Raw genomic sequence first — 15812 nt, forward strand, 5'->3', positions numbered from 1 at the left:
TAAAAATATTAAAAATTTTTTAGAAGCGAGTAAAATCTGATGCACAAAATCCATCTATATTACTACTACTACAACTAACAACTCACCACAGCACCAAGCCGCCTGAGGCCAACACAGCTACGCACACTCCTCCTCCATCCCAATGTATTCAAAGTCTCCCTCTTTACACCCTCCCAAAAAGTTCCATTTCCTTTAATTATTTCTTTATGACATCCTCCCACCCTAAACGACGACAACCTGCTTTCCGTTTAGTCCTTGACGGTTGGCCAAAAAAGGACAACCTTCGGCAATCTGTCATCCTTCTTCCGCAGAACGTGCCCTAACCATCTCAACCATTTTTATATTATAGGCCTAGAAAGTGGGATTGAACCACACTTTTCGTACAGCCTACTGTTTGAAATACGATCAGTCATCCATCTACATTGAAACTTTAAATTAAGATCAATAAGAACATTGGGCAATTCATGATCGACGACATCCTTTAAAATTGTCCCAAACTCCAATTTCAATTGGCATCAAGACCAGGGTCAGGGATGGTCTGGACAATTTACAATTCCGTCAAAAAAAATTGACAGCCACATACAATAACAACAAACACACCCCCTCGTTGGCTATGCAATCGCAAAAAAAAAATATGAGCCCCCTCTCCCTTCCACAGAGCCAAAATCCAGGATATGTACTCCTCTGATACGTACTTCAAGTGTTAGCCAACAACCCTCGTTAGCCAATAACCCTCGATCTAGATCCCTGAACAGTTAGTTGAGTAGATAAAATCCCCATATCCTCCCTGTATCTAGTAGTAGGGTCCAAAAAATTTTGCCACTCAAACAAAAAAGGGGACAAGTATTGAACTATAGCAAAAACGATTCTAAAATGCATGCGTAGTAAACCTTCGTAGTTATGTGGTGTTTTATGAACTACAAAGAAAAAGAAAACAACCGATGAAGGTGATGAGATAGGTTTTCAAACATTATTTCGTAGCTCGATTTGGTTTCCACTATGTCCATAAAACGCCAAACAAAAAAAAAAGACTTAAGAGCTTAGAAGCCCGGAAGATTCAATGCAGGAAGGAAATCTGCGTAATGTAAATATGAATAGCCAAATTGAACACGAATATCGGAAATAAAAATTTTGCAGGAATTTTCAATGGATTCAAACAGATTGAGCGTCATTACTCCCCTTTCTGTCTCGGTGTATTTTCGTACATATTAAGAAGTTCATTTTAACTAATGACTACTTTGGTAGTAGTTCCACTACTTTTTCTGAAACCAATACTAGAATTACTTGTATATCGAGTACGATAGATTAAAGCAGGAAATGCAGATTACTCACAAGCTATTGAGTCAAACTCAGTACAAGTAACACTTTGATTTTATTTAGGGTTAAAATCAACAAAAATTTTCAATAATGAGCCAAATTTAAGTATTGTGAATAGCCTGTTCCCATAAAATTGGAAACCTGCAGTGTAAAAGAAACCGTATCTAAACCAAAACCTGACTTTTTTCCCCCAAAATTAAGACAGTATCTTCCTTCGTCACTTTCGCATAATCTTTAAAGCTGCGATTCCCAACGTAGGGCGCAGGCCCATCCGTGGGGCATCGCAATATTTTGGTTGGCCATGGTAGGACGTACACCCTTTGGCTGACCATGCATTACAGGCCTAATTTTGAAAACAAATCTTCCAAATACTGTAATATTCAAATACAATTAAAGAGTAGAAAGATACAAGATGGTATTGCATTGGCGTCATATTTTGTATTAGAGGTGTTGTATTCAGACAATATCTTTAGTATAAAATATGCCCAGACGAATATACGAAGATACGAAGTTAATGGCATTTTAAGCTTCTTTACGTAAGTAAAATTTTGAAAAACAAAATTTAAACATCGAGGCAATCAGGATTTTAGTAATGCCCTGGAGGACCAGGTCCTTATATTGATTGGGAACTACTGCTTTAGAGCCTTGTGAGGGGAGCCATATCCAGAAGGAAGAGGGTTGGAGGATTTGAACTCCCCCACCTAAATGATTATGTGACTCGTAAAACGGAACAAAAATACACAAACAAATTTTTTATGCGGTTTTTGAAGTTTTTTGTAAAGACTTCAAAAAAGAACCCGGACAAAAAACCTGCTTTTGAACAGGGAAGGGGTAGTGAGCTTGAAAATATCTTCCTGGGGCCCTATCCGGGTGTTTAGATACAATACTGAAAGTTTCGTTCGGCTGATAAATTTAAAAATTGCAAAGAGAAGATTGAGAGAAAAATTGCAAATATCACGAATATTTTGATGGATTTTGGTAAGAAGATTGTACATGGCCTTTTCAGAAAAAAAAGAGTAGCTATATTAGATTCTCCGTTCAACACTATTTCCAATAGTGATTGCTATTGTGACAATTGCATCTCAGTTTAACCTTAGGCTAAAAATAAGACTTTGTTGTATTTCTCAGTTCTTTTTTTTTCAAATTGAGATTGTATCGCATTATCAGCAAGTAGGGTAAAATTATAGTTAATTGACTTCTTGCTATCTCGGAAAGGGTTAAGGTTAGGAAAAATGAAACTTTCAGGGATGAATCTACAGGCTAAAGTATATCCCGGGAAGATATTTTAAAGTACCCACCTCCACTCCTTCTCCCTCTAGGGGGCCCTGAAATTTGCCTACATGGCAGGTCTATACCTATTGAAATTTTGACGAAACAACATTTTACCTTAATTTTCAGTTACTAGTTGCTTTTTCACTGCCTTTAGTTCTGAAAATTCAATTCCTGTTATTCGAGTAGAATTTTGATCCATATCAATGTTTTTTTTTGTTTTTTTTTCAAAATTTAGGAAATGTATTTGTATATCTTTAAAACCTTATAAAATGGAATTGAGCAAAGTTATGAAGCTGAAAACAATTTTGTTGTACTTCAATTAAGCAGAAGATATGTTTTGCAAGGTTTCACTTTTATAATACACATATTTTGAAAGGTCATCAAAGGTCAGGGCCCTCTAGAGGGAGGAGTGGAGGTAGTTGCTTCAAAATACCTTCCCGGAACATACTTTAGTCTGTAGATTCATCCCTGAAAGTTTCATTTTCCTAACCTAAACCCTTTCTGAGATAGCAAGAAGTCAATTAACTAGAATTTTACCGCAAGTAGTTTTTTTTAACCAGCAAAGTTTTGCATAATTCTGCTATTAACTAGGGGGCAATTGTCACGGTAGCGACTATTTTGCTTGAAAACTTGAATAGGGAGTCAAATTGTGCTATACTTGTTTTTATTATCTTGCTTAGTTCAGAAGATACATCGGACACGACTATTACCGTAGGTATCTTTTGCATTTCTTACGAGGGGAAAGGGTTACGAGTTCAAACATGAACCTATTTGAGTAAATTGCGGCTTTGATAAAACAAAATATGGTACTTATCTGTTAGCCAGTACACAGTCGAGAATTAAGATATATAAAACTGGATAATAACCGGTTTATCTTCGTTTGCATACGGAGACAATTAGTTTCGGCTCAGTGGAAAACTACATAGTAGCTATATTGTAATAAATATTCAGTTAGCAGGCTATTTTTGATACATTAGGCTATATTTTGCATATAGTCCCGCTAAACATTACCCCCAACGTTCCCTATTGTGCAAATATACATCCCAAATTATATATATCCTCCTATCTATCTCCCAAGCGTATCAGTGGTTTCAACTATGTACCTGTAGATCCAAATAATCGAGTGTGTACTGGCTAACAGATAGATACCAAATATATATGGGTAAATCAGGATTACTTTCAATGTGATAACGATTTAGTCCAAAGCAGAATTAAATATAAGCATTAATCCTACCTCTCTCTGACACATCATCTACAACCCGCATATCTTTAAACACCCAGCCCTAAAACAGCGTCTCAATCTATTCCTTTCTAGTCCATCCAGACCACTTGAGCTAGACTAAAAAGTTAAAAGCCCATCCAAGAAACTGGACACTCAAATCCCACCCTATTCGTAACGACTTAATTTATCCCCTAAAAACCCGCATTTATCGGTTTCAGGCTGAAACAATTTGAAAAACTATACAGATTCCGCTTCTTGACTAGTGTCTCCGTGACACAGCGTAGCTACGCATGGAGTCAAGACAACAAGAACAAAAAATGCCAATATTGACCGAAATCAATAGGAAGCATTACGTCAATTGGATAGAACAAGGAAGACACCTGGGCCATATGGGTGACACGGAGGGGTGGCAAAAGCAGGTTTTGAATATGGTAAAGATCTATCAGACGATTGAAGGTTTCAGCCCCTCTTGAAAGAAATGCAGTGATGAAAGCTCATCTTTAACGGTCAAATAAAAGAATAAAGTTTCGTAGCAACGCAGAGGTAACAGGTACTCTACGAATGATAGGTGTCTAGGTGTGATCCGTTTAGCCTAAATAAATTGCTCGTGATTCAAATGTTGTTCGTTTATCCTAATGAACAAAATCAAATGTGCAAACAAGACGTCATACAAATAAAGAGAGAATTTGAATACTTGGGCTTACGCCTACACACAGGGAATAAGGAAAGTAAGCCTATATATTCACAGGGGACATGAGGCACTTTACTCAAAAGATAGGCCTGAAAGAACCCACCTTTGGAATAAAAAAGCCAAGAAAGAAGCACTGAGTACTTACGTATTATACTGAACAAACTCAAGAAGTTTGCTTTTTTTTTATCTGAGTAAACCGGTTTTTCTCTCGTATTCGGATATAATTAGTTTATTCTTTCGTGAAATTAACTACGATGCTAGTAAATTTTTAATTAAAAATTTAACATATAGAGGTGGTTAGGTTTGTTATTTAATATAATGCGTTCTTGGCAGTCTACTTTCCATAATTCTTTGTTGTACTTTCCATAATTCTGTTTCTTAAGCGTTATATTTTCATCATATTTTGGTATATTTCATTGTGATAAACCCAACTTCACTTCCCGAGTGTGTTCTGGATAATACTTAAGTACCAAGCACTCTTTTAGTGTTATTTCGGAACCTCCCTCCAAAAAAAATATGACACTCCCGTATCTGCTCCAAGGGAATCAACGTAAGCCCAGGCTATTTTCTAAACAAGCTGGAATACTTCCGAAAAAATTACCTTTTTAATGTAAATCTTATGCTGTTTACGTAAATATAAGAATGGGTCAAAGTCACTACAACCTATTGGGGTTCAGATTCCCCTCTACCCTCATTTCAGTTGAACTTATTCATGGCATTAAATCCAAAATCGAATCTCATAATAATAATCTCAGAAGAAAAAACAGAACCCATGTGACTCCCAAAAAGTTTTGATCATCCATGAATTTAGCTGAGTTTATCCATCCAGACTTACACACGTTTTTGTACTTGTTTTGATTTGATACAGCTTAAATTAGAAAGAGGACGTACTTTAACATACAAGAGATTAAACTTAAACGACCAGCACTAGCTCTGAATGTCTGCTGGTCCAGGGCCACGATCACCGATCACGACCACGATCACGACCACTGAGGCACAGGGGAGTTTCAAGTTCAATCCCACGACAGCAGTCTTTTCGTGTCATTAGGATTCGTCCTTATCACTGGCCAGTTCAGTTTTATTTGGATTGTGATTAAATGATATGGTTAAAAAAAAGGTGAATAATACGACACTAGACTTTACAGTCCCCACCAGCCTGTCCAAATGATATGGACAGGGGGTGGGGGGGGGGGGGTAAATTCAAAATATAAGGCATATTTCGGGGAAAATTTCAAGCGGTAAAGCTTAAGTTAGAGAACAAATAAAACACTAGAGCTTAAAATACTTAACTATAAATAAGTTATAGAACAAATAAATACTAGACTATTAAAGGAATAAGCAAACTTTATTCTTGAAATGTTAACATTTTTATGCTAAAAATAAAACGCGGGCTCCAACGTAAAACAAATATGATTTTGTTATGAAGCACTTAATATATAATATCTTAACGTCTTATTGATGTCAATTTACAAACAAGCCCCTAGAGTCAAATCTTAAGCATATATAGGAGGAGGGTGTTTTCAACACATTTTGAAGGAGTTGACTGGCTGGAGGAAGTTTCAAAGAGGAGAAGATTTGGTGATTTCAAAAGGTTTGCTAAATTTATCCGAGTGAAATATGGCATAAATTTTAGGAGGGGGGGCGGTCAAACTGGGTAGTCCCCCTTGGACATTGCCATGAAAGCAGAATCTTTTCCAGATCAGCTTGAAACAGTCGAAATAATCTTAATATTTGCGACTCAAATGAGAGTACAATTTCATTTGGATCCAACCTGCAATTTTCAGGAGTGTTAATTTGATTAAAACATTAGTTCTTAATGATTAAAAATCAATTGGATTTGGTTATATTTTAAAATATATACACCATTATACCTTTCTAGGAAAAGTGAAAGTAAAAATAAAAAATAGCTTAAAAATAAACAAAAATAATATTTTCATTTAGGTTTGTATAACCAAGTTTATGATTTTGCTAGGTCGTGGGAGATGGCGTCGATTCTATAGATATGTATGTAGATTTTAAAAAGTAAAGTGATAATGTTGCAAAATAGAGTCTACAACAAATGCGCTTAAAATAAGCCGTTTTTGCAATATTTGCGATGACATTATATTAATAAGCAGGTGTTCAAATAGCGAAGTGAGTTGAACCACAACCTTTTACTAAAGTCAATGAAAAGATTAACGCACGTTAGCAAAACAAAACGTTCATAAAAAGTCTAACAAAGCTCATGTGCCAGAAGTGTAATCCAATGCAAAAGGAGTGGAAGATGATTGTGAGACACCCAAAATATTATAATTTTTAGGATACTTCTTATTTAGTAACGATATCTAACCATTTTTGTGATTGTTTTACCTCCCCTCCCCCGAATATATATATGCGTACGTGCCTGTCTACAACCTTCAAATTGTGGTAACCCAACTAATCAATGGTGCATTAAGCTCAAATTGGGGAGCAGGCATGCACATTCATGTTCTGATAGAAGATATAGCCCATTTTCAGATGAGTTTTTTTTCATTTCATTCCTTTTTTCATTGGTGGATTTTTTTTGAAAAAAATTAAAAGTTGAATATATCTCGTAAAAAGTTCCCTCCGCTCTTCTTGTCTTCGCAAATGCAACAAATATCACCAAGAAGAATCATTAATAAGCATAAAATACTCGATAGCGGGTATATATGTATATACCTAAAAACTCAAAGAGATGGTATATCTGTATAGAAAGGAAATACACAGCTTGGCCTTCAATCATATTTTCAATACCAAACCCGTTATTTGTTTTGTCAATGTTGACAGAATTGCAAAAAAAAAAATCACAAAAAAAAACTATTTGGAGAAAATCACAAGACTGACAGAAGATCTGAAAAGATTAAAAAAACTTTTAAAAAATTCATCAAAAATATGTTTATATGCATTTTGTTAAGCTTTTAAGAGCTTTACAAAAATTCGGGCAAGGAGAGGGGTCTGACCCCGTATCCCCCCTCCCCCAAGGATACGGCCTTGAAGCTGTGAATAAGCAATAATGGTAGATGTATAAAACATGGTAGGTGGTACAATGGTAGATGGTAGGAAAGTAAATCGTAATTTTGACATGGTTTCCGCAATATTTTTTAAATTTAGTTTTTCGTGTGTCATTTCATCTCATTTTTTTATTGGCGGATTTTTTTCTCTGAAATCTAAAGGAAAGTTCCCTCTAACCCCGCCACTGTGGTGTTAATTCACGAAAAATAAGGGAGGGGCAATGTTTATTTTTCAATATTTAGTGGGACATTTGTGTCATTGTATTCAATAATAACACCAGAGAAAAGCATTTTTTCAATGAAAGATTCTTCAGAACTTTGTAATTAAATCTTTCCTTCATTTTTAATCTAAATTGCCCCAACCACGCACTGCACTCTCGGCCAAGGGTTTAACTTGATAAACACTTTTTTTACATTATAATTTCATGTTTGAAACTACTCATTACCTGCATTTTACCAAGTCATATCTGAACTAGATTTTATTTCAACTTCTTTTTCTAGTTTGACTAAAACTTATTTTTTTATTCCGTATTTTAGAACCTTGATAACTTGGCTCTAATATAGTCCCGTATACAAACGGGGAGGGAGCATTAACAACCCCGTCCAAAATTTTGAAACACTCCCAGGTGAATCTTATTTCCCGTATAACTTATATGTTTGGGATTTATTCTCGAAGTAGTAAGTTCACCCCTCCCCCCGAAACAGATCCCAAGCTCTTTCTTTATCTTGACACCACTGACTCTCCTGTCTGCAGATATGCAATATATCCAACTAAAACGAACCATTATTAGCAAGGCCGTATCCAGGGCTTTTTTCCGGGGGGGGGGGGGGGGGGTAGGTGGTACAGAAACTTTACAAAACAATACAAAATGTTGTATATACATTTTGTTACTTTTATGTGAGTTACAAAAACATTATGGGGGCTTCAAACCCGGTAGCCAGTGGGTATATATCTAGAGGTCTTTTTGGTTGGTTATTTGGTTATACTGTGCTGTCCTAAGTGATTGAAGAGGTGAGTAATGAGGCTTTGTTCAAGTGCTTATGTGTGTTAATTGCTAATAAGTTTTTTTTCGGAAAATTGATATCTGTATATAGAAAAATGCATTTGTCCTAAAATAATATATAATAGATAGCTAAGCCATTGGTTTTCTGCCAATGTCGACTCACGAAAAATTCACAAAAAAAAAGATTTATTGAGGTTAAAACATAACTTCGACCAGAGATCCAAATAATTGAATATGGCCAAGTTGCGTTCTTTTTTTGAATGAAGGGATAATTCCGATGAATATGTAAAGATCTCTAACGAATATTATAATGAGCTTCTAGAATAAACGAAAAAAAAACACACATTTTGGAGAAGTTTTCATTCATGAATACATACACAGACACATATATAGGAGGTGCACATGGTAAAGCCTCAAACCCTGAATAATTAAGATATTCATAGATGTTCTTGTATATTCATATAATTCCCTATAATTATTCGTAAATAGCTAATAAATCTCGTACAATTCGCCTATTTTGTACTATTTTCACGACCCTCCCAAAACGCATTCTCTCCCAGAGAAATTACTGTTTACGGGACTGACGGAGCCCTGTGAGTATTTTTATTTGATTCTGTAGGAAATGTTCTATTTCCAACTTCAAATGCATTTTTAAGAACAATGTCATGCGAAAGAGATTATTCAGCAGTGGCAATTCTAGCCTCTCTTGCGCCCAGGTAAAATATGGTTTAGTCCCCCCCCCCCGTCTCAAAAAAAATTCATGACAAATTTTCACTTATTAACACACTTTTTATTTATTTGAATCTGAAAAAATCTTGCTTCAATCTCTGCAAAATTATATCTCAACATCCTGTAAAATATGAACAGGTTTGAATACAAAATGCCACCAAAAAAGCATTAAAATCAATTAAATTCGGTCTGCGTGCTCTTTTTTTTAAGGAATGGTGATGAAGATATAGGAAAAATGAAAATTTCGGATTCATTTTGCTTATAGATACTGTCAACGGTACCCTCGATTTTATTTTAAAAATTGCAAAATGAGTATAACCGTTAGATTACTTATTTGTAATTTTGCACCCTCATAATTTCTGCACTTGAGGTAAGTACCACCTCTGTCCTCCTAAAACCACCTCTGCTATTCAGAATGTTTAGATACGCATGTAAAGGGGGCCTTTCGAACTCGGCAGCTCCCAAAATCTTGTGATTATATCTATTTTCATCATCACTTCGAATTACTCTAAACAATTAACCCAATAATTACTTCACAAAATGCCCCTCCCCTCCAGCTCTCAAAATAATTTCTGCGCAGGCTGCGTACCTTGTAAACCTAGATTTTTGGCGATGCCCTAAATCGTCCACTCTCAAGGCTGTACCCAGGGGGTTTGAGCCCCTCCCACCGTATATTTGTCCAACTTATAAAATCGTAACAAAAATGCATATCTTCTTGTACTCCCCTCCTCCGAAATAAAATCCCAGATACAGCTCTGTCCACGTCTAAGTTCTGCGTAAAATCTGCCTTCACATAAAGCACATACCCCCGTTACACGCACATAATATTAGTTTAAATAGTACAATCTCTTAGTAGCATTGTAATGCAACGGTCCACTTCAGTTCGGGGAGAAGCTACAATTCATAAAATCAAAAGAAACAAGTGGATGGTACAACATCTATGGGGATCGTTGAAACCTAGAAGAAGTCATCACCAACTTAAAATTTGGGGGGAAGGGGTCGAAGGTCCTGAAAGCAGATATCTGCTCTCCCGATTTGCAATTTCGACATTTGCAGAACTTCGAAACCAGGACAGTGTCGTCTACTTTTACTCTTTTACTTCGGTCACTTCTATAACCATTTTAGCGTTGACCTCATTCAAGGCCTGGCGTCACTGGTTATTTTGTTTGGAACGAGGATCAGTGGCGTGGATCTAAAAGCTCAGCCAGAATCGACCCAACTCTAAATTGGTACCTGGAGAAATCTGAGGAAGGTAAACAGGAAGGGTGTACGAAAACACAAGATGGCTCACCCCCAACCCCCATTACACTTCCTGGCTGAAGGGCCATGAAATGGAGATCAGCACCGCTGGTAGGGACTGTAAAGAACAACGCTGTAATCTTTACCTTTTACCTTACATGTCGAGAATCCCTGCCCTGCAAGAATATAGTCATTCACCGTGTTTCTATTGAACCATATAGACTATATTCTAAACAGCATAAGTGCTGCGAGTCTTCACAGGAGGCACCAGACGATTAAGGGGTCATAGATACCAATTTTAGGCTGCTATTTTTTAATTTTCTAGTTAGAGATCTCTATTGACAAATGTCCTTGATATTTTGTACAAAAGACAGAGATCCGGAGATTTAGCCGAGATATGGTACTTATAATAAACAGTGGGTTCATCAAAGGGGAGTTTTCAATAAGTACAATTAAGAAAGTATATCTACTGCTCCATATGGCAGTATATACAGTCTATGTCTGTATACAAGTATTTGTAGGACATAATAATGTCCACAAATATTATAGTTAAGCTCTTTTTACCCTTGGTATAGAAAAGGTTTCCAAACCCGATGTTGCATGTTGAATTGAGTCCCCCCCCTTTAATGTTGTATCTTTATTTCGTTCATTCGTATCAATTAGCTGGATATTAGGTTCAGCAATGTGTCATTTTTCAGACATAACATCAAATTGTATGAAAAAAACACATAAATATCCTTCAGTAACAATAGAATGTCTGACAGGTCCAAGTTTCACAAAGCAGTAACAATAAGCCATTAAATGTTGCCACTTGAACTAGTATTGTTTCATTTTTATAGCTACAGACTGAAAGCGATTGCGGGCCATTGCGGTGCTGGCATCATCGATAAAGGTTGAAATCTACCCGATGACTGACACCAGACAGAAAAAGTAATGACACCACTCAAACCTACATCAACAAAGCTCTTGTTGACCGACTTTTAACCTCTTTCCTGAAATAAAACTTCATCTGTCTCCCCAATTTTAGATGAAGGCCGTCTGCACAAAACATCGTCGATAGAGGTTGAAACCTACTCTATGACTATGACACCAGACAAAAAAAAAGTAATGACAACACTCAAACCTATATCAACAAAGCTCTTGTTGGCCGACTTTTTCCTCTTTCCTGAAATAAAACCTCATCTGTCTCCCCAATTTTAGATGAAGGCCGTCTGCACAAAACATCGTCGATAGAGGTTGAAACCTACTCGATGACTATGACACCAGACAAAAAAAAAGTAATGACAACGCTCAAACCTATATCAACAAAGCTCTTGTTGGCCGACTTTTAACCTCTTTCCTGAAATAAAACCTCATCTGTCTCCCCAATCTTTGATGAAGGCTGTCTGCACAAAACATCGTCGATAGAGGTTGAAACCTGTTCGATGACTATGACACCAGACAAAAAAAATTAATGACACCACTCAAACCTACATCAACAAAGCTCTTGTTGGCCGACTTTTAACCTCTTTCCTGAAATAAAACCTCATCTGTCTCCCCAATTTTAGATTAAAGCCGTCTGCACAAAACATCGTCGATAGAGGTTGAAACCTACTCGATGACTATGACACCAGACAAAAAAAAGTAATGACACCACTCAAACCTACATCAACAAAGCTCTTGTTGGCCGACTTTTAACCTCTTTCCTGAAATAAAACCTCATCTGTCTCCCCAATTTTTGATGAAGGCTGTCTGCACAAAACATCGTCGATAGAGGTTGAAACCTTCTCGATGACTGACACCAGACAGAAAAAGTGATGACACCACTCAAACCTACATCAACAAAGCTCTTGTTGGCCGACTTTTAACCTCTTTCCTGAAATAAAACCTCTTCTGTCTCCCCAGTGTTTGATGAAGGCTGTCTGCACAAAATATAGTTAGCACGTTAATGATGAATTCGTCAAAACACTTTAGAGTAGATATTGCATGTTTACTGCATAACTACAGCAATACGGCTGTATATTCTGGAGGTTCCCCATTCGACAGGATTGACAGCATAACATTTGAGATGGTGTAAATCAGATTCAGCACCAGTCCAGCTGTTAAATTGCGCAATTAGAATAACAGCGCAAAAAAGTAGCATCTTGTGAAATTAAAATATTAGAACGTTTGGTTAATTAGCATTAGAAACGACGCAGATCAAGATTCAGTAAACAGTCCTCCTACATTTAATTGCACAATTGGGATGATAACGCAAAAAATATGTAAATTTGTAGAACTAAAAAATATATATATTCCAGACTCCATGGCAATACTCAGAAAAAAATAGAAGCAGTCCCATTAGGTAGGAACAATCAATTTCTGGAAAAAAAACCAGTAGCGTCGATTTGCAAGAATTTAGGGGAGGGGGAATTATTTATCAAAATTTAGAAGAAAAATTTGTCGTTTTTTTTAGTTTTTTCAATATAAATAATACTAAATTTTCAACAAAAATAAACCGAAAACAGAATTTTCAAAATCTAGAGAGCTAAATGCCCCCTCCCCCAATCGACGCCATTGTGGGCAAATTTTGGGTTATTCAAAGAAATTAATCGAGTAAATTAAACCAAATCTTTAGGAATCAGCTAAGGTGTAAATTTCTGAAACTTACGGTTCATTCACCAGGACTCGACCATTTATTTTTAAGTATTAAAAACAAAATTGTCCAGAAAGCGAATGTTTAACTAGGAGAGGGAGTGGACTGTTTAATTCATTGAAATTTCCTTTTATCTCCCCTTAGATTACACAGTCCGAGTTGGTATACAAAAAAACATCATCAACAAGTATTTGTGGTTGATATTGCTTTAAAACAAACCCCAAAGTCAGTTCGATCATTTTGCTGAAAGGAATAAATGATTTGTTTTGTTTAGTACGTCAGCGCCTCATCAAGCAGCCCATTATTTCTAAATTTCCGGCATACGCACATAAAGGGCGGTGCCACAAGCACATAGCGTCTAAAAAAATATTTTTCATAGGCCAATGTAACCAAGTCTATGAGCAACAGTGGAAAATAGATATTCAAAATAAAATATTCATTACAGTACTAATAAAAAAAAGTGATTTAAAAACCTAATTTAAAAATTCTGAAAAATTTGTCTAAGCGTTAAAAAAAGCAAACACGATACATTTTCATCTATGGGCTCTTCTAAAGGAAACACCCCACCCCCCTAATAAACTTTCTAAAGGGTTCTTCTAAAATAACAAAATAGTAAAATAGTAGTAATCTCCGATTCCCCTGTCAAAACTTTTTAAATATAGTGGCCACTATCGTGACAATATACCTCATCCCCTTTGAAAGGTCAGCTCAGAGACGTATTCAGGGTGTGGCCTCGGGGCCTGGACTTCCCCCTACAATTTTGTATTTAGTGGTATTTCTTATTCAGACTTTCAGAAAAAGTATTTTTCTATCTTGGCTCTGCTCAGAAGAATATTCTTAAGCATAGGCGTACACAGGTGTATCCCTTAGAGTAAGTGGAGGGTAGGTCATAGTATTTTGCAGACGGGGTTAGAAATAGAGAAAAGTGCATTTTGGACCACTACTTCTCAATTTATCTGAGGATGTCCTTTGGATCAGTCACAGGGAAAGGGGAGTGACTTCCCACCACCTGGAGAACATCTCGAAACACCCGTTGTGCCACACAGTTCTACCATGCTTGGCTCAACTGTGCCACGCTTGGCACGCACCAACTTGTGTAAATGATTTCTGAGGGAGAGCGAACCCTCATCACAGGAAATCCCTTCATTTTCATTTGGTCTTTTTTTTTTCTTGTCTGAGGCAAATTTTAAAATGGCATTAGTCCGAATGGCTTCTTAAAAATTATTTGGTATTCGACCATTTTTTTTTTCATTTTCAAGCACTAATTCTTATTTTTACAGGATTTATTTTTACTCGGATTTTATTACTATTATTTTACTAATTTTTACTCGGAGAAAAAGTTAAAGAGTAACGCAAGTGCTCTAACGCTAAAACTTAAAAAATGTATAAAGACGGACAAGGCCAGATTGACTCCTGAAAGGCTTAAATGGTAGTGAGCAAGGAAATAGTATACTTACAGTTGGCATCCCGATCGTTGATGACTGTCCTTCACTATTCTTTTTCTCTGCGCTTTTCTTAGTCGACTTTTTCGCTTTTGTATCCAAAAATCGCTGTTTAAGTAGAAGGGTTTCCTGCATTTCCCTCTCATAAAGTCCATGAAGCGTACTTCCATACTTATGAAGTCTGCTTTTGCTATGTTTTCGATATCCTTCAACTCGTTTTTTTAAACGTTCAACACTCTGCCTTTTGGGGGCCAAAACCTCAGACATTATGGGGGATGTCTGACCGGATCACTTCCTCTACGCAGCATTGGCTTGAAGTTACTTCCACTTCCAAAGAATAAAATTGATGTCAAACTGTAAAAAGGACGAATAATGCCATTAGCGAGGCCATGTCCAACAATTCTATTAGAGGGGGGGTGCAAAAACTTTTAAACGCATCAGAAATTTGTTTATATGTATCTTTGTTACGTTTTTACGAGTCAGACAAAAATTTCGAGGGGCGGCGGCAAGCCCCTAGATACACCGTTGGACGCTATATGCTTCGTCTGAGAGGAAGCGGGTTCGAATCCCAGTGTACCCAATTACTTAGTTTGGGACGGGGGTCACTGGCGTGACTCTGTAAGCTTAGCCAGAGTCGACCCAGCCCTAAATGGGTACCTGGAGAAATCTGGGGAAGATAAACATGAAGGGTGTGCGAAAGCACAGGATGGTTGGCCCCCAGCCCCTCATTGCACTTTTTGGCTGAAGGGCCAAGAAACAGAGATCAGCACCGCCGGTAGAGACTGTAAAGTGTAATGCCGTATCCTTTACCTTTCTTTTTTTATTATCTTTCTGAATTGGCTTTCAAAAGTAGTTTTCATGGCTTAGATGTAAATTTCACCATTGAATTTATATAATGTTATATATTGCAGTTTTGAAAGATTTATACATGTAGATCAGTATCAGAAAGTTCATTGTCCGAATTTCACTGAAGAGTTTATTATATACTGTATTAACCAAACTAAACGTTTGATTCTGGAAACTTTTTATTTACCTTGATATCACTTTTGAGTCAATTTATGAAATACTCTAGTGGGTTGAAGCCCAAAAGTTGACTAACTACAGTACAATAATTAAAGCTTAACTATTTGAAAACAGTAAAGATTGCAGGGTCGTATGCGGGATTTTTCAGGGGCGGGGGAGGGTGAAAACGTTAAAAACCCATCAAAAGTTTATATTCTTTTTTATTACGTTTTTACGAGAAGGACAAACATTTCGAGGGGGAGGGCAAA

At 36.7% G+C, this 15812-nt stretch overlaps 1 protein-coding gene across 2 annotated transcripts in view; it reads right to left on the reverse strand.

Annotated features, from left to right (window-relative positions):
* The window catches only part of LOC136025356 (putative uncharacterized protein DDB_G0271606), an 80723-nt gene that overhangs the window by 52731 nt on the left and 12180 nt on the right, over window positions 1-15812 (reverse strand). Inside the window, exon 2 of one of the 2 annotated variants that reach the window (XM_065701295.1) lies at window positions 14557-14895. In XM_065701295.1, coding sequence (XP_065557367.1) covers window positions 14557-14808 — 252 coding nt within the window. In that variant the 5' untranslated portion in view covers window positions 14809-14895. Of the gene's footprint in view, window positions 1-3823; window positions 4023-14556; window positions 14896-15812 lie in introns of those variants that run through there. The other variant, XM_065701296.1, reaches the window with a different exon arrangement.

This window comes from Artemia franciscana, chromosome 3, assembly GCF_032884065.1.
Source record: "Artemia franciscana chromosome 3, ASM3288406v1, whole genome shotgun sequence".
NCBI classification, from domain to species: domain Eukaryota; kingdom Metazoa; phylum Arthropoda; class Branchiopoda; order Anostraca; family Artemiidae; genus Artemia; species Artemia franciscana.